A 19,592-nucleotide genomic window follows, 5' to 3' on the forward strand; every position below is an offset into this window, starting at 1 on the left:
GAAGTTTTCTTTTTTTATCAATTGGTTAGCCTGTCCGTAACTTTTTAGGGTTTTTCGATAAATCAAATATTTAAAAACTGGGAATGGGATGTTTTGGCATTGCTGTTTTGGCTTGGCCAATGCTGATTCGGCGTTGATCATGCCAGTCAACATTTCTATAAAGATTTTATAACATTTTTTAAAAAACTTAAGAAAGACAATCACTTTAATTATTTTTAAGAAAAATCATGTTTTGTCTGATTAATCGAGGGGGCACAAGTGCTACGAATTCATCGGAGCACATTCTATCAAAATTTATTTATTTTTTTACATGGTAGTCACCACTTATCAAGGCTCAGAAGCCACTTGAGAATAAGGGTTATTGTGTGTACAGTAATCAATGGGACAATATCGAAGTAATCGTTAGTAATGGAGATCTGATAAAGTGTCTTACTTAAGGGGGCGGTTTATCAGGAATTTGTTTATGTTGGATTTGAAGACATCCAAGTTGTAGTCAGGTGGGAAACAGGCAAATGGAAGAGAGTTCCACAGGCATGTACTTCTCAGAAAGAAGCTTTGTTCATGGAATCTACGTTTGATTTAGGCACAGATAAAGAATGGGGAAAATTATTGACAGTGGTTTCAGCTACTGGGTATTTTTCGTGAAAGATTGGCGAGCAGGGACCAGATATTGGAGCTCAGATGAGCACTTGCCATGAAAATAACGATAAAACAAAGTGTAGAACCTACTTAATTGGAGACTCTTTTTTTGAACCTATCCAAGTGAGAGAGACTAGTGGTAGATGCACTACCCCAGATATGACAACAATACTCCATGTATGGTGAATCGTAGCTTTATACAGATACAGGATACTATCAGGTATGAGTAATTTTCTAACACAGTAGAGAGAGCCTACCTTCTTTGCAGCAGTTTTGGCAATGTCTTTAATGTATTTGTCTTAAATTAAAGCACTTCCATGCATTCTATTAAGCTAACATTTTTGTTTTTTGCTTTTGTAATTTCTTTTTTTCTATATACTCTATCTGTTTTGTCTATCTTTCTGTATTTATTTTACCTAATTATTATTTTGTGTCTTCATATCTGTAACTAAAACTATTATGACATTTTATGTTAAACAAAACTCCACACATGGTTGTTTGCGTTAATGCATAGTTTTGTGCATGTGACTCTCACTGGTGACTGATCAAGAAAGCAAATCAACAAAATAAAAGTCTTTCTATACATTACGTTGCACATGCTGTTTATATGTGCTGGTCTTTCTTACATAGTCACGTCTTGTCATTGTTTATGTCTGACTGTGATTCCTTCATGGTTATTGATCTTCAATTTTACTTAGACAAATAACTACTTGTGTATGAAAACACAATAGAAACTTGTTGAGTTTTCAAAGGTTTTATTTAGAAAGAAAGTTTACTCATTTAGGGGAGAGACCAATATGACTGAGCAACTAAATAATTATTTACTGAATTTTCTAAGCCTTAAGAATGGGTGATGCGCAGGCAGAGTCTGAAAGCAACATTCATTTGGATTTCTACATTATTTTCATGTCCTGTTTACTTAATTTTCAATAAAATATTTCCTAAAATTCTCTATTCTCTCTTTGAATATGGGACATCCTTTCTCTATCATCATATTGCTCGACCCTGCATTTCTACTGTGTTTTGTCTTTAAAACTAACCTTTGACCTCTCTTCAATCATGCCAACTGCAGCTGGATATATTTCCGGCTACCAGCAGGTTATCCTTATATGTACTAATCTGACCATTGTTAAAATTCATACTAGTTAACTTAATTGTTACGTACTAGTATAGGGTGCCAATATATAACACTACATCATATTTTTATTTTCTGAATATTAAAAATAATTTACTACAAGTTAATATATTCACATATTTTTGCTGTTAGTCTTTTATATGTGATCATTTCACGCTTTATTTTTATCTCTTTATCATGTAATCATTTCAACTGATTTACAGTTCATTTTTTCTACCTTTTTTGAAGGGAGATGAAACTTATGGTTCAGTAGAGGAACTACGTCACATGATTCCACTTTTAACCACTTCAGAATTGCAACAATGGCTGTACATTGAAGACGAACTCTTCTTCCCATCTCACCCAGAACTAAAAAATGACTTGGGTCACATTGTAAGTTAGAAATTACTTCATTTTAAAAATAAAAAAAAAAGAGTGATTTCATTTGTGTTTTAAATTCATGAATTATTATTAAAAGGAATCAGTTTCTAGATGTGTCCATGTAACCTTGTTGGTTATGCTTCAGTTAAGAGGTGCTTATGCAGAATAAGAACCATATTATCATCAAAATTTTCCAGGCAGTTTATGTTAAAACACTGAAAGATGCCAAAATACTAAGCCAATGACATCACAGCAGCCAATGTCATTTAAGAAAATATTTGCTATTATTCATTTATTACAAAAAAATAAATATTTAATTTGAACAAAATAAACATAAAAAATTAAAAATCATATAAAACAAATTGTCTAATTATCAGTTGTTTTTTATTAAAAAATAAATATTTATCTATGAAATTTACCTTACAATGATTTTTTTATTTGAATTTTAATTTTCTTATAGTTTAATAAAAATTATCTAATAATTATTCATTATAACAACAAAAAAAATATTTTCATTTTACAATTTTTTATTGAATTATCTTTGTAATAACAGAAATTATATTCTTTCATAGAAAATTCTGACCAGCATTTCTGCAAAAAAGAAAACAATTATGAAACTTCTGTTCAGCACCTTCCAGTGTTTTATGTAAATTGCCCAGAAAAAAATTTGATGATAGTACTGTCCTTATTCTTGCCCAAGCTTATCTACAAGAAGCTCTATCAATCCGTTTGTTTGCCATGCTTAAATTTGAAATCGATTGCAAAGTCGATTTTGTACTCTTTCGATATAAGACAAAACAGATTCCTCTCTGAGTGATACATTCCCAGAATTAGCAGCAGTACTCCATCTTAGGCCATATCTAATATGTCCTAAGATAGAGAACTACAGCTATGTTTGAGGATGAACTGCCACCTTTTATGCCTTGACAAGGTACAAAATTGACTTTGAAATCTAGAATCTAGTAGGTGATGCCTTTTTCTCCTCCCTACTACATTTTTCTCATAGAAGAGATGTTGCGAATCTATTTCTGCTTTATCAAAACAAGGTCTTTATCTAGGAGAGAGCCATTTGGGTTAGGGTTAGTTCTTGCAGAAATACTTTACAGGGAGGATTCAAAGATTGAAGCTCAGCTAATAAATAATGATAGAGTAGAAAAAGACTTGAAACATCTTTTCTATGAGAAATGAGATGTAAGTACTAGATGGCAAAGTTGATTTTGTACTTTCTATCAAAACTAAAAAGAGTATTTTGAGGAAATATGACTAGTATTCCATTTTTGGTTACATCTGTATCTTGTTGTTTGTCAATAGCATGGTTAACGCGGTATTGGCTTAAAGCAACTTCTTTGTGTTCAAGTTAAGTGCAGAGAGGTTGAAAGGTTGAAACTGGCAGGCTTCAAATTCATTGACTTTCATTGACAATATGTGCACCTGCATGCTAGCAGGGTTCATGAGGCAGGTCACTACATTTTGAGTGCAAACTGGTTAATGGGATTTTACCTCCCCCACACATACACCTTAAAATAAATAGATGATACATGTGCATTTCTAGTCAGTTTGAGAGTCTACAATTAGTTGAATCGCAAGTACATTCTGAACAGTACAGTTTGAAAAAGTACATTCTGAGAAGAGTCAGACTTCTCATGGGGGTGACGAGAGAGAGGAATGGATGGTAGATAAACTGATAGCAAAATCCCCATCCTCCTTCTAAAGATGAGCAGAGAAACAAGGACACAACTTCGACTGTGGAACTGAATAAAGATCCAATTGTCCAGATAAATGAGACTCGTGTCTGTTGCTATGCATGAGAGAATTTTAGTTCCAGGTGCGCCAATGTCAGAACACAAACCACTCAAGGACATGGCCAAGAAGTACAAAAGAAGATATAAAAGGTATGTTCTGCTTATAACGATGTACGATCCGGCACCATTTATAACGTTACCGATGTGGCAGGTGTCCTTTGATCGTACCTTGTCTCGTTACAAATTGGCCTGTTGATCGTCCTTACCCACTGTGTTTTCATGGAGGGGCGCTTTTCCTCTCGATCAAATCGTCTTTCTTCCATGTGTAGGGAGTCTCCGGGTACATCAATCACTCCGCTGGTCCTTGCGGTTTGCTGAAAAAATCAAGAGTCCTCACCACAACAAACAGAACTCCGGGTTATAACAGTAACAAACTATTTATTATTTTCATTACTTCATAACAACTACTGTCTAATTTGAGGTGACTGACTATAGCAGTGAACGATGTAAGACCAGACCAGTAAAGTCACAGAGTTCCCATTAACACAGGCTAGTTCCCATCATAACCTCAGGCCCTGAAGGGCTCCCCAAATCAGGAGCGCCTGACAAGCCCAGCCGTTCAGCTTGCTGGTTATGACTCCTCTGCTTAGAAATCCTTTTTCTAAATCTAACCCCTTTTTCCCCACCTCTCCTTCAGAGAGTGGTTACAAACACGTTTCTTTCTTTTTCTTAGAGCTTATCTCTACCAAACCTCAACCCCCACCTGCACTGAGGTTTTTACTTATTACCAATTAAATGTGATTAGTCACCCCAAGTCGAACAATGCTTGGTGGCGACCCCTGCCTTTGACCCCCATTCTTCATACCTATCAACAGAGGTTTTTAAAAACAACCTTTTCGTTGTTAACAGATATATAAAAGCCATGAGATATAATAATCAATCGACATGCAATATAAACAGACTTTCCTTTCCCTCCACGTTACACAAGTAGAGAATTGCATCAGGAGTCAGGTATTTTCTGGAGCAGTAGAATGATACAACCATTTTCCCAGCAACCTTAACAACAGATGGATGTAACTCATCCACTTTAAATCTGGATTCAAAGTCAGTCATAGGAGCTTATCAAAATAAGGGGCAGAGATAAAACAAGGATTTAAGCATTGGTGGTAAAAGGAGAGGAAGACATGTTAAAAGTAACAAGACACCTTTTTTCCTCCCATTGTTTAAAATGGACTTTTCGGACATCTCACATGCCCCAAATTTCAAAAAGATCAAGTGACCAGACTCGGCATTATATAGCACAAAGACGGTTGATACAGCATAAAACAAAACAGCTAAACTAAATCCATCTACTACCAAAATTATCAGATGCTGCATTAAATAACTGAGACCAACTTTAATATTATTATTCATTAACATGTTTTATTAAACTCATATTCACCTCAAACAAGGTAAATTGCCACTGAGACATAAGAAACTACTATGAATAAAGGGTGGTGCCTACAGTAGGGAGTTGAGCAGTGAGATGTCTTCACATTACATTTAAATTTCTGCATGTTAGTACAGTCGAGGAAGCAGGGGACAGAGAAGGAATTCCAAAGCATAGCAGTTTGAAGGAAGAACTATTAGAGTAGAAGTCTCTCCAACATGAAGCTCCAATGATTCCAACTCGAAATAGATGACGCCAAAAACTTCCACCCATTAATATGGGAGGGGAGATTATCATCAAAAGTGTCCTGAATTGATAATTTAGTACCAGACTTTACTACTTAGATATTAATAAGTCACTTGTACCCATTCCCCTCCTCCCCCCACCCTTTTTTTTTTTAATGGAGAGTAGATAATACAGTGGATGTGTTATCAGCAGCTCCAGTAACTCTCGCTTCTCCTTTTTTTGTCCCTCAGTCCTCATTCAAATGAGTGATTTTTCTGACAAAGGGTGAAGAAAAAGCTGCTTAAAGGTCGGTAGTACTTGGTGAACAGTAGTCTGAGATGTCGGAAATTTTTCTGTCTCTATGTCTATCCTTGTGGCCATGTCACTAGTAAGGGTGCTGGAGGTAAACGTTTTGTCTGGGCTAACGTTATCCGCCTGATAGTCAGAGACCCGAACCTTGGATTAACCACTAAGGAGGCTGTCCTATCAGCAGGCGCAAAGTACTGGGACTGCTGCATTGCCAATTGGTGAATGGATTCTGGACCATGCAGTAGTCTCTGGTGGGGCCTCTCGATGCCATACTAGTAGGTAATTGTTACAGCTTTACCTTTTCATGTGCTACAAAAAAGAAAAAAGAAATTTCCTATCTTTTTCTCTCTTACTTTCCCTCTCTGTACTGCTCTAACCAAGTATGCCGACCTGTTCCACAAATCCCAAAACCTCAACATGAAATATCTCCAGAAAAAAAACTTGAATAAACCTAGAACCCCATCTTCCAACGTAGACCCCTACTACCAGGTCTCCTTCTCCAACATTAGGGGTCTACGTTCCAACCTTCCAGAGGTTGAAACCCAATTACAGGAGACGAAACTGGACATATTCTTTCTATGCAAAATTGGAATAGGGCCGACCACTTCCCTAGATAAGTTCATAATTAACGGATACTCTAACTTAACAGCTAAATCTGACCCCCAAGATCGCCATGCGCATGGAATATGTGCCTACATTAAAGATGGCTTCCCGTGTGGCAGGGATATCTCTAGAGAAGATCCTAATTTACCCTATATGTGCTTCCGGGTTGCACTTGCTAACACCACTGCATTTATATTTGCCCTCTATCGGCCCCATAACAGCGAAGTTACTATCTTTAAGAGTATATCTGAGAAAATAGACCACATCCTGTCTGCACATTCCTCGGCTAACATCCACATCTGTGGTGACTTCAACGTCCATAACGTGGAATGGCTGACCCATTCAAATAAGACAGATGATGAGGGGAGGTTTTGTCATGATTTTGTCATTGCTTATGACCTCACTCAGATTGTTCGCGAACCCACCCGTGTGCCCGATACTACTGGTCAATATGCAAGCCTCCTAGACCTTTTTCTCTCAACTTCCCCTGAGCTATGTTCATGTTCCGTTAATTCTCCTCTAGGATCCTCCGACCACTCCATCGTATCAGTTAAGATAAAAATGAAATGTAATAAGTCCCCAGACGTACCCCTCCACCGTACTGTATACCGATACTCTACGGCTGACTGGGATAGCTTTTGTACATTCATATCTGACCTACCTCTGCATTTCATGTTTAAAAAGGATGTGTCCTCTATAGTATCAGACCTGACCGAATAGTTAATTGTAGGCATAGACCAATTCCAACAAAAACCTAACAGCTAGCCATGGTTCTCCCCAGAATGTGCTGCTGCTATTGTGCACAGAAATCACTTTTTCCATAACTACCAACGTAATAGATGCACTGAGACTAAAGCTGCTTTCAGAAATGCCAGCAACCACTGTAAAAGAGTAATAAAAAATGCAAGAGAGCTATATGCCCAGTCTGTTAAATCCAAGGTAGCTGATCAGCGGCTTGGATCCCACCAGTTTAGGTAAATAACAAATAGGTTCCTGATCAGTAGTGTGCGTTCTATCCCAACCATTATCAATGGACCAGAGGTCATCTCGTCAGCATCAGACAAGGCCAAACTATTTGCAAAGAACTTTGCAGCTAATTCTACCCTATGCGACGAAGGCCATCAACTCCCCATATTTCCTCCTATAACACAGAACACGCTAGGTAACATACAAATATCTGTGCATGAAGTCGCCAAGCTAATCAAGAACCTTGATTCCAGTAAAGCAACTGGCCCTGACGGCATCCCAATTACAGTGTTAAAAAAGCTTCAACCAGAACTTGCTCCCATACTTACGAAACTGTTTAAGCGTTGCCTTAAGTAGAAGTGCTTTCCGACTCCCTGGAAAACCTCATCAGTATGCCCTGTATTTAAGAATTCAGGTGATAAGTCATCTCCCTCTCAGTACAGACCGATAAGTCTCCTGTGTGTTATAAGTTGCTGGAATCCATATTAAATAGAGAAATAGTCAACCACCTCAGCAGAAACAACACACAATATGGTTTCCGTTCTGCAAGATCTACTGCAGATGTGCTAATGGTTATATCTCATAGGATTAGTGAATCTCTTGACAAAGGCTTCCTTTCTAGGTCAATTGCTCTTGACATATCAAAGGCCTTCGACAAGGTATGGCATAAGGGCCTACTTCACAAGATTTCCAGCTACAGTATAACTGGAAATGTTTTCTCAATCATTAAATCATTTCTCTCTAATAGGCTAAGAGTAGTGGTCGATGGACAAAAATCAGAGGCCTGCAGTATTAATGCTGGAGTCCCTCAAGGGTCAATCCTGGGCCCAACTCTCTTCCTGATCTACATCAATGACCTCCCTAAACACATACTTAAATCATTCGTTGACATCTATGCTGATGACACAACCATCTACGGCAACACATCAAAGGTTGTAAATGACAAAGTTCTCTCTAATTCTCTCTCCTCTGATCTCGAGCGTGTGGTTCAGTGGGGGAAGACGTGGCTAGTTACCTTTAATGCATCTAAAACCAAACTCCTATCTTTACATCATCAACGCTCTGATCCCATCTGGCATCAATTGAAATGGATGGCTCTCGTCTGGGAGAAGCCCCGTGTTTTGACAAGCTTCTGGGTTTGTCCTTTACTCCTGATCTGAAATAGAACACGTACATCAAGTCTGTTGCCAAGGTCGCTGGAAAAATGGTGGGATCCTTCTACCGCTCCAAAAGATATCTCACTACTGATGCAATTCTCTATCTATATAAAAGCCAAGTACGTCCAAGGATGGAATACTGCTGCCATATCTGGGCAGGAGCTGCTAAAAACAGCTTATCCTGCCTTGACAGAGTACAAAATAGACTTCCTGGCTTAGTGGGGGATGCCCTTTTCTCTACCCTGCAACCTCTCTCCCACAGAAGAGACATTGCGAGCCTATCCTTGTTTTATCGTTATTTCCATGGCAGGTGCTCGTCTGAACTCCAATCTCTGGTCCCTCCTCACCAATCTTTCACGAAAAACACCCGTCTAGCTGAATCCACTGTGAAAAATTTCCCCCACTCTTTATCTGTGCCTAAATCAAAACGTAGATTCCATGAACAAAGCTTCTTTCTTATAACTGCACACCTGTGGAACTCTGTTCTATCTGCCTGCTTCTCACCTGACTACAACTTGGATGTCTTCAAGTCCAACGTTAACAAATTCCTAATGAACCGCCCTCTTAAGTAAACACTTCATTAAATCTCCACACTAACGTACTGTATTTGCAATAACCCTTATCTCTGAATGGCTTCCGGGCCTTGATAAGTGGTGAACACCGTGTAAAAAAAAAACAAAAAAACATCAAAGGATCTCTACAGTGAAGGTGTGGGATTTTTCCTACTTGTTGGGTAGGTTGGGGGGTATTTATGTCAATTTGGAGGTCCTTCGATGTTGAAGAGACTTCTACTCTAATAGTTTCTTCCCTCGAACTGCTATGTATTTGTGTAGCTCAAGAAATGAAGCTAATTTCTATGGTGGACAATCAATGCTATGAGCTCATCAGACCATATTCCATTAAAGTAATTATAAAACAAGCACAGTGATGCAATGTTGCAGTGATGGAACAGGAGTTGGAACTTGTTTGATAATGTAAAACTTATAATATTGGAGACTCTTTTTGGACTCTGACAGAGAGTGGCTAATGGTTGATTCACCGACCCATATGTGGCAACAATATTCCATGCCTGGGTAAATGGTGGTTTTGTAGAAATATAGTATACTCTCAGGTGAGAGAAGTCTTTTAGAATAGTAGAGGGAGTCTACCTCCTTTGCAGCAGTCTTGGCAATATCTTCTATGTATTTGTTCCAATTCATGTTACCTGTGAATGTTCAGCTGATGAGTTTGAATTTTGCTATTTGTACATTAAAAATGATTTCAGATGTGTTTTAATGTTTTGTATGAATGCTTTTTTTGTCTCTTTTATTTGTAGCCATACTTGAAAGAAGATTTTTTTTCTTTGTTTCCAAAAGAAGTACGACCCTGGGACAGCATGTTGTTATGGGGAGGGCGTCACTCCAAGTCACCTTTGCATATGGACCCTTACAATTGGACTGGAACTAACGCTGTTATAAAAGGCAGAAAAAAATGGAAAGTATGTAACCCACATCTTCCCATTCTTTGTTTCCCTCTCCATCCACGTTATTAGGGATTGAACGCTTTTTTATGTCCGCATTGAGCATCTTACTGTTGTGTCACACTCAACTCATCATAGTTAACATCTTTATAATAGAATTGCACGTTACAAGAAAAAAAAATGTGACCTTTTGTATTATTGGGATTATTCGGACTACTGTTCTCATCCTTCTTCGAAGTGTTATTCTCACAATGTTTTGGTCGATGTAACCTCCAACCTGGAAGTGTTTTCAAACATGACTTAATCCTGAAAATCAGGAATACTTTAACATGTATTTTGTGTGATTAAAATAATATAGGGGAAAAAAGCATAATTGATTAGCTCAGATAGAGCAATGTTTTTAAGCAATAAACTTGGAAAAGTACAGGATAAAAAATTTAAATTAAAAACTATTGCAGCTAATAAAATTTTAAAATACTATAGTTCTTCTAAAAATATGCCTGGTGTTCAATTGTTTCTCAAGGGATCTGGATTGAGTCAATCTATTGAAAGCAGTTAATTTGTAAACTTTTATGAATTTTTTATAGATTTTACTTTAGTAATTCAGTAAAAATTATTTTTTTACTTTAATTTAGTTTGGTAGGGTTGAGGACATGCATTGCATGGAGAGAAATGATATGAGATTCATATGATTAATTTGTAATGTGAGTCTTGAAGACAGACGAATATTAAATCTTTTTCATTTTGATTTTCTTCTTTTTTTTTTAAGTTTCTCTTTTTGTATTTTATCATGTTAACTGATATAAAATTTTTATTTCTAGTTATTTCCTCCAGGCCAAGATGATTTATTATACATCACGAAAGGACAAAATTGTGGCTTCCCACTTGAATGTCGAAAGTATAACAGGTAAACTTGTTATTTTTCAACTCTGTATTTGTTTTATTATACAAGAAAATCGTTTGGTTTAATTTTTAATATTTCAGAGCTTGCTTTGTTAAATTATGTTTTAAAAAATATGAGGACATTTTGATTCTCTTTCGAAAAAACAATAAAGAATGTACAGTTATGTGATACTATCAACATTGGTTCACCCCCTTTGCTCCCAAGTATTTAGAAGTAAAAGAAAAAGAGAAAAAGAAATATGACAAAAGAAGAAAGGCAATAGGTTTGTTGGAAGAACAGAGGAACATAAAAGAAAGCTGGGATGGAGTTGTTGGTAAAGCTGGAGCAGTAACAGGAACTAAAATAGGATTGTTAAGCAAGGTGTGGCAGTTATTAAAATGACAAAGGACTGAACAATAGAGATCAATATATTTTAATTAGTTTTAGGAGTGACTCAGTTTTACGACAATCTTTAATATAATTGAGAGCTGTTTATGGAGTTTGGGGTTTACAAGAGTTGAGGAGTGGCTTCTTCCATTTAACAATTACAAGAAGCCTTCTCAACAACTGATAGCCATGACTAATAACACCCTACTTGAGAGCTCATTCTTCAAACTCTTCGGTATAACACTCACAAGCAACATGAATTGGAACAAATACCTTGAGAGCATTGATAAGACTGCTGCAAAAAAGGTGGGTTCCCTTTACTGGTCTAGAAAATTATTCACACCTGCGAGTATCGTGTATCTCTAGAAAGCCACCATTCACGCATGCATGAAGTATTGTTGCCACATCTGAGCTGGTGCGTCTCTCTCTTAACCAGGGTCCAAAATAAGTCTTCATTCTAAAAGATCCCGCACTATCAACGAAGCTCTAATACCTGTCCCATCACACAATGTTGCATCCCTGTACTTATTTTACAAGTACTTTTGAATGGAATATGCTCTGAAGAACTAATTGCATTTGTACCCCCTTGACGTACATACCCCCAATAAACCTGTCTAGCAGTAAGAGTCCACCCCTTCACTGTAGAGGTTCCTAGATGCTGGAAAGTCTTCTATTCTAATAGCTTCTTTCCTTGTACTGCTAGACTTTGGAATTATCTCCCTGCTTCCTGCTTTCCTAACTGTACTAACATGCAGGTTTAAATGTAATGTGAACAGATATGTCGCTCATCTCCTTACATAATCCATTGTAGACTTCCCAAATGTCAATATGCTTTCTTTGGGAAGAACAAAAGTAAAAAAAAAAAAAAAAAAGTAGCCGACAATAGTCAGGGGCAATCCAAAGGCTTCCTCTTTATTAGTTGCTACACTGAGATGTAGGAAAGGGTGCTACTCCACTTGCCATTGATTCTCCCTTTATAATGCTGAATGTTTAACAAGGGGACATCAAATTCCATTTTTTAAGTCTTTAGTATGAGTCAACCAAGGATTGAACCTCAGTCCCCCAGCTACATTTGAACAGGAGCTGCTTGGCGTGCTGTATCCAGCCTTGTTAGTGTTCAAAACTGGCTTCAAAACCTAGTAGGAGATGCTCTTTTCTCTTCTCTGGAACCTCTTTTTCACAGAAGAGACATTGTGAGCCTGTCTCTGCTCTATAGTTATTTTCATGTCAAGTGCTCATCTGAGTTCCAATCTATGGTACCCCCTTGCCAAATTTTCACATACATGTCAGAGACGAACAACTGTTTTCTGTCCACAACACAATATCGATCAGTTGTTCACAATGAGAATCAAAGTGCAGCTCACATTATAATACAGCAGAAATCTCAACCAGAATCTCATTTAATTCATATGCAAAAGCCTAATTAAACTTTTCCACCATTTCATCCACTTTTCTTCCACCATTCAGAATGGTGATGGTTTGGCCATTTTTAATAATCCATAACACTAGAAAATAGGACTTCTTTGTTTAAGAAAACAAAAACTTGGACCTCCACTTTCAGAAGTCAAAAATGTGTTTTACTTATAATAGACAAGAGTCAAGGATATATGTAACTTTGCCATAATCTTCAAAACAATTCCCAAAAATCTTAGAGTTTAGAATTTGGAAATGATGTCTTTCTTGTCAGATTATTATTTGAGGAACCAGGTTATGTTGGTAAAAATTTCATTCTTTTCTATATTAAAAAGCAAAAATAAAGAAAAATCGTTATGATGTACATACTCGTGATCCTGGTGATCAAACAAAAATATCCTATTCCAAAAATCATATAAATTGATCAAGTAGTTTTATTCTCATAAAAAAATAATTTTAAGCAATTAATGGGAATTTGTAGGCATTACAACATAAATCTAGTATGATTTTTGTTGAGTTATCTCTCTTTGTTTCTTTATATTTTTTTTTTAAATGGCAGGCGAGACAGTCACTCTTTGGATCATCATAAAATTTGATTTTCTTATAAACATACTTGATCAATTTATGTGATTTGTGGAATATATTTTTATTTCATCACAGGTACATACATCATACAGATTTTTCTTTATTTTTGTTTTTAATTTAGAGGGAATTCTGCACAAGCACCAAAAATTCAGTTTTATTTTGCTTTATTAAATTCTAAAACAGGTTGCCTCCTCAATTCTATTTTATAGATTCTTCGATTTTAGTATCATTCTTTATTTCATAATAATCTCAGTTGCCGAATTAGTCGTTCGGGAATTATTCACATTTTAGTTTTGATTAATATCATTTTTTTTTATTCCATCTTCACCCCAAACAAGGCACAGTGCCACTTTGATGGAGGGGGCTACTATCAGAGACACAACATACTATGTAGGAAGTTGAGCAGTGAGATGTTCGTTCGCATTACACTTGAACTTCTGCATGTCAGTACAGTTGAGAAAGCAGGAACCCGGAAGGGAGTTCCAAAGTCTAGCAGTTCTGGGGAAAAAACTATTAGAGTAGAAGACTTTCTTACATCTAGGGATTTCTACTGTGATGGGGTGGGATTTTGCTGCTTGTTGGGAGTATTTATGTCTAAGGGGTACAAGGGTTTATAGTTTGTCGGAGCATTCACCATTAAAATACTTATAGAACAGGCAGAGGGATGCAACATTACGTCAATGGGACAGAGGTTGAAACTTTGAGGACAGTTTAGGACCTATCAGGTTGGTGACTCTCTTTTGATCCCTGTTCAGGAGCAAGAGACTAGTAGCCTTGTAAAAATACAGGATACTTTCAGACATAAGTAGCTTTCTAGCATGGTAGAGAGACCCCACCTTCTTCGCAGCAGGCTTGGCAATGCTCTCAATGTATCTGTTCCAACTCATGTTCCCTGTGAACATTAGGCCGAGGAGTTTAAAAGAAGTACTTTCAGGTAATGTATCTTTAGTCATAGCTATTGGTGGTTGATGTTTCTTGTAATTGAAGGAAACAAGCTTAGTCTTGGCAGCATTGAATGTGACCATCCATTTTTGTCCCAATTCCACTGCAAATTGGAGGTCTTCCTCTAGTGGTTTTGCCATTTCCTTAGATATTTGTTTATTTGTTTTCCTCTCGTGCCTCTTATAGAGCATAGTGTCATCAGCAAATATACTTATCTCAGAAACAATTTTATCATGCATAACCGTTTTCATCATCAGATCATCATCATGTGCTGTCCTTCGTGTCCGAAGATGACTTCCTGTGAACCATCATTCTCCACTTGTCATGGTCGCGACTGAGGGTCTGCCAGCTTCCAGTAGGGATCAACCTGTCCTTTAGATTTCGTTTGACAGTGTCACGAAACCTGAGCTTAGGTCTGCCTATGCCTCGTACCCCATCCTCCAGTTGTGAAAACAGTATCTGTTTTGGTAGTCGGGAGTTCTCCATTCTGTTTACGTGCCCGGCCCATGTCAGGTTTTTCCGAATGAGCAGGTCATACAGGCTTGGGAGGTTGGCTTGTGATAGGATCTCCCTGTTGCTAACAAAGTCATACCACTTGACATTTAAAATCTGCTGGAGGTGTCTCATCATATAGGTGTTGAGCTTGTGGGCTACCAGTTTGTACACTGGCCAAGTTTCTGCACCGTATAAGAGTGACGAGAGGACGATGGCACAGTACACCGAGCATTTAGTTCTGAAAGTCAGGTCTTTATTTTGCCAGACCTTCTGTTTGAGTTTCCCATAGGATATGGAGGCGTTAGCCATTCTTGTAGAAAATCTCCTCGTCCAATTTTGTTGTTGTTCATGACCGTGGTCTCTAGGTATTTGAATTTGCTGACATTGTAAAGCTCCTGGTCTTGAATCTTAATTGGCTGGCTTGTTGCTGGTGATCCAGGGGATTGTTGGTACATCATTTCGGTTTTCTTGATGTTAATCTTCAATCCGAAGGCCTTGGCTGATCCTATGAAGTGAGTTATTATGTTCTGAGCATCCTCGTGACTATGCGCTACAAATGCGGTGTCATCAGCAAACATGAGCTCCCGTACGAGTATCTTTGTTGTTCTATTTGCGGATTTGTATGCATTGACATTGAAAAGGTCTGCTCCCGGCCTAGATCGTATAAAACACCCTTATCACAATTTCTAAAGGTATGCCAAAGCACAACTGACAGGTAGAGTGAGAAGAGGGTTGGAGCGAGGACGCAGCCCTGCACGTCGAACGGATCGGAATGGAATTTTATCTGTCATGCATAACCGTTTTACATGCACTAAAATATCAGATCAAGATTATGATCCTGTTACAACTGTGATGATTGCTTATTTATTTTGGCGCTTATCATAAAACCCTCACTCCATGGAAAAGCAAATGTAAAGGAAAATCTATATGATGTATGTACCTGTGATGGAAAAAAGATATCATATTCCAAAAATCATATCAATTGATAAAGTAACCTTAGGAGCTTTAAAGCAATTCTTGTTTTTAAATGTTCAATCTCACTAATACTTATTAATATAGATGAGTCATTGTCTTGCTACAAATATTATATGTGTTTTTTTAATGCATTTCTATCGTTACTGTGTATTACTACGATCAACATAAATAAGTTTATATTTTAAAGCAACATTCACATAATATGCAATAATTGCCTTTAAATTTATAGATTTTTTTTTTTGCTTTCAGTTTAATTGACACATTCAATCCTGATTTGAAAACATACCCAAAATTTTCCCATGCACATTCCATTGATTTTGAACAAAAAACTGGAGAATTACTTATTATCCCGACAGGCTGGTATCATCAGGTAAGCCTAAAACATGTTAGTCTAATCTGCTCCCCCCATTCCTGTGTATATCAATCTGTGGCCCCCATCTATATATCAATCTATACTGCTGTCAGTAAACATCTGCTTCCCCCTCTGTGTCAGTCTTGTTTGTGTGTTTTTGTTTACAGTTTGATGCAACTTTCTCTATGCTTGAATTCAGAACCAAATTAATAAACTTTAGTATCAGGTTTCTATTTATTCATATCAATCAACAAGTTATGACTTTTAAGCTGCTTGATTCTATTTTGTTAGCATATTTTTAGAATCAGGTATTCACAAACCAGAACAGATTTAGTTCCATTTTTTCTAAGAATGACTAATTTTGAAAGTTTTTTGAAAATTTAAATTTTAAAATATAAATAAAAGTTTACAAATGCCATTCTTTAAAATACTTTCGCAGTTTTCATAAAATGTTGTTCTGCACAATTCAAACAACAATGACAAAAAAAAAAAACAATTTATTTTTCTAAACAATGAATTATATTGTTTTAATTTAATTGTTACTTTATTTTTTTTTGGGGGGGGGGGCTGAAATGAAAATATCAACAGATTTACCAAACAAAAATAAAGTATGCGAATCTTGATTTTCTTCTGATGTGGTACAATTAATTCTCTTACAAAATAATAGGTTAGGTTTGATAATGATATTAATAATAATAGGGTTTTTTGTTTTTTTTAATATGGGGGTCACCACTTATCAAGGCCCGAAGGCCACTCAGGAATAAGGGTTATTGCGTGTACAGTAATCAATGAGATAGTATTGTAGTATTGGGGGTTTTGATAGAGTGTCTTACTTAAGGGGGTGGTTTGTCAGGAATTTGTTTATGTTGGACTTGAAGACGTCCAAGTTGTAGTCAGGTGGGAAACAGGCAAGCGGCAGAGAGTTCCACTGGCGTGCAGTTCTAAAAAAGAAGCTTTGCTCATGGAATCTACATTTGGATTTAGGCACAGATAAAGAGTGGGGAAAATTATTGACAGTAATTTCAGCCAGACGGGTGTTTCTCGTGAAAGATTGGCGAGGGGGAACGAGGGATTGGAGCTCAGATGAGAACCTGCCATGGAAATAGCGATAAAACAAAGACAGGCTCGCAACGTCTCTTCTGTAGGAGAGAGGTTGCAGGGAAGAGAAAAAGGCATCCCCCACTAAACCACAAAGTCTATTTTGTACTCTGTCAAGGCAGGATAGGCTGTTTTTAGCAGCTCCTACCCAGATGTGGCAGCAGTACTCCATCCTTGGACGTACTTGACTTTTATAAAGATAGAGAATTGCATCAGTAGTGAGATATCTTCTGGAGCGGTAGAAGGATCCCCCCATTTTCCCAGCATCCCTGGCAACAGATTTGATGTACGTGTTCCATTTTAGATCAGGAGTAAAGGTCAAACCCAGAAGCTTATCAAAACATGGAGTCTCTCCAAGACGAGAGCCATCCATTTCAATTGATGCCAGATGGGGATCAGTGCGTTGATGATGTAAAGATAGAAGCTTGGTTTTAGATGCATTAAAAGTGACCAGCCACCTCTTCCCCCATTGTACCACGTGCTCAAGATCCGAGGAGAGAGAATTAGAGAGAACTTTGTCATTTACAGCCTTTGATGTGTTGCCATAGATGGTTGTGTCATCAGCATAGATGTCAACGAATGATTTAAGTATGTGTTTTGGGAGATCATTGATGTAGATCAGGAAGAGAGTTGGACCCAGGATGGACCCCTGAGGGACTCCAGCATTAAAACTGTGGGCCTCTGATTTCTGCCCATCAACCACTACTCTTATGAACCTATCGGAGAGAAATGATTTAATGATTGAGAAAACATTTCCAGTAATACCGTAGCTGGAAATCTTGTGAAGTAGGCCCTTATGCCATACCTTATCGAAGGCCTTTGATATGTCAAGAGCAATTGCCCTGGAAAGGAAACTAATGCTGTGTGATATAACCGTTAGCACATCTGCTGTAGATCTTGCAGAGCGGAAACCATATTGCGTGTCACTAAGAAGGTTGTTTCTGTTGAGGTGGTTGACTACTTCTTTATTTAATATGGATTCCAACAACTTACTCATGACACAGGAGACTTATTGGTCTGTACTGAGAGGGAGATGACTTTTCACTTGAATTCTTAAATACAGGGTATACTGATGAGGTTTTCCAGGGTGTTGGGAAGTACTTCTCCTTAAGGCAATGCTTTAACAGTTTTGTAAGTAGGGGGCAAGTTCTTGTTGAAGCTTTTTCAACACTATAATTGGAATGCCATCAGGGCCAGTTGCTTTACTGGAATCAAGGTTCTTGATTAGCTTGGCGACCTCATGCACAGATATTTGTATGTTACATAGCGTGTTGTCTGTTATAGGAGGAAATACAGGGAGTTAATGGCCATTGTCGCATAGGGTAGAATTAGCTGCAAAGTTCTTGGCAAATAGTCTGGCCTTGTCTGATGCTGACGAGATGACCTCAGGTCCATTGATGATAGTTGGGATAGAACGCACACTTCTGTTCAAGATCCTGTATGTTATTTGCCAAAACTGGTGGGAACCAAGCCGCTGCTCAGCTACTTTGGATTTAACAGACTGAGCATATAGCTCTCTTGCATCTTTTATTACTCTTTTACAGTGGTTGCTGGCAGTCCTGAAAGCAGCTTTAGTCTCAGTACATCTATTATGTTGGTAGTTATGGAAAAAGTGATTTCTGTGCGCGATGGCAGCAGCACATCAGGGGAGAACCATAGCTGGCTGTTAGGTTTTTGTTGGAATTTTTTAGATGGTATGAATCGGTCTATGCCTATAATTAACCATTCGGTCAGGTCTGATACTATAGAGGACACATCCTTTTTAAACATGGAATGCAGAGGTAGGTCAGATATGAATGTACAGAAGCTATCCCAGTCAGCCATAGAGTATCGATATACAGTACGGTGGAGAGGTACGTCTGAAGACTTACTACATTTCATTTTTATCTTAACTACTACAACAGAGTGGTCAGAGGGTCCCAGAGGAGATAGAACGGAACATGAACACAGCTCAGGGGAAGTTGTGAGGAAAAGGTCTAGAAGGCTTGCATATTGACCGGGTGTATCGGACACACGGGTGGGTTCGTGAACAATCTGAGTGAGGTCATAGGCAATGGCAAAATCGTGACAAAACCTCCCCTCATCATCGGTTTTATTTGAGTGGGTCAGCCATTCCACATTATGGACATTGAAGTCACCGCAAATGTGAATGTTAGCCGAAGGATGAGCAGACAGGATGTGGTCAATTTGCTCAGATATGCTCTTAAAGATAGTAACTCCACCGTTGTGGGGGCGATAGAGGGCAAATATAAATGCTGTGGTGTAAGCTAGTGCAACCCAGAAGCACATATAAGGTAAATTAGGGTCTTCTCTTGAGATATCCCTACAACATGGAAAGCCATCTTTTAATGTAGGTACATATTTCATGCCCATGGCGATCTTGGGGGTCAGATGTAGATGTTAAGTTGGAGTAACCTTTAATTATGAATTCGTCTAGG

General features: G+C 37.8%; 1 protein-coding gene across 3 annotated transcripts in view; it reads left to right on the forward strand.

The window, feature by feature from the left end:
- LOC145300699 (uncharacterized) overlaps window positions 1–19,592 on the forward strand; it is a 91,385-nt gene that overhangs the window by 59,914 nt on the left and 11,879 nt on the right. For all 3 annotated transcript variants that reach the window (XM_080144509.1, XM_080144507.1, XM_080144508.1), the window contains exons 4-7: window positions 2,003–2,146; window positions 9,881–10,042; window positions 10,846–10,931; window positions 15,954–16,074. In XM_080144509.1, coding sequence (XP_080000635.1) covers window positions 2,003–2,146; window positions 9,881–10,042; window positions 10,846–10,931; window positions 15,954–16,074 — 513 coding nt within the window. The remainder of the gene's footprint in view (window positions 1–2,002; window positions 2,147–9,880; window positions 10,043–10,845; window positions 10,932–15,953; window positions 16,075–19,592) is intronic.

This window comes from Euprymna scolopes, chromosome 2 (assembly GCF_053919585.1).
Source record: "Euprymna scolopes isolate OS-2025 chromosome 2, ASM5391958v1, whole genome shotgun sequence".
Classification (NCBI taxonomy): Eukaryota; Metazoa; Mollusca; class Cephalopoda; order Sepiida; family Sepiolidae; genus Euprymna; species Euprymna scolopes.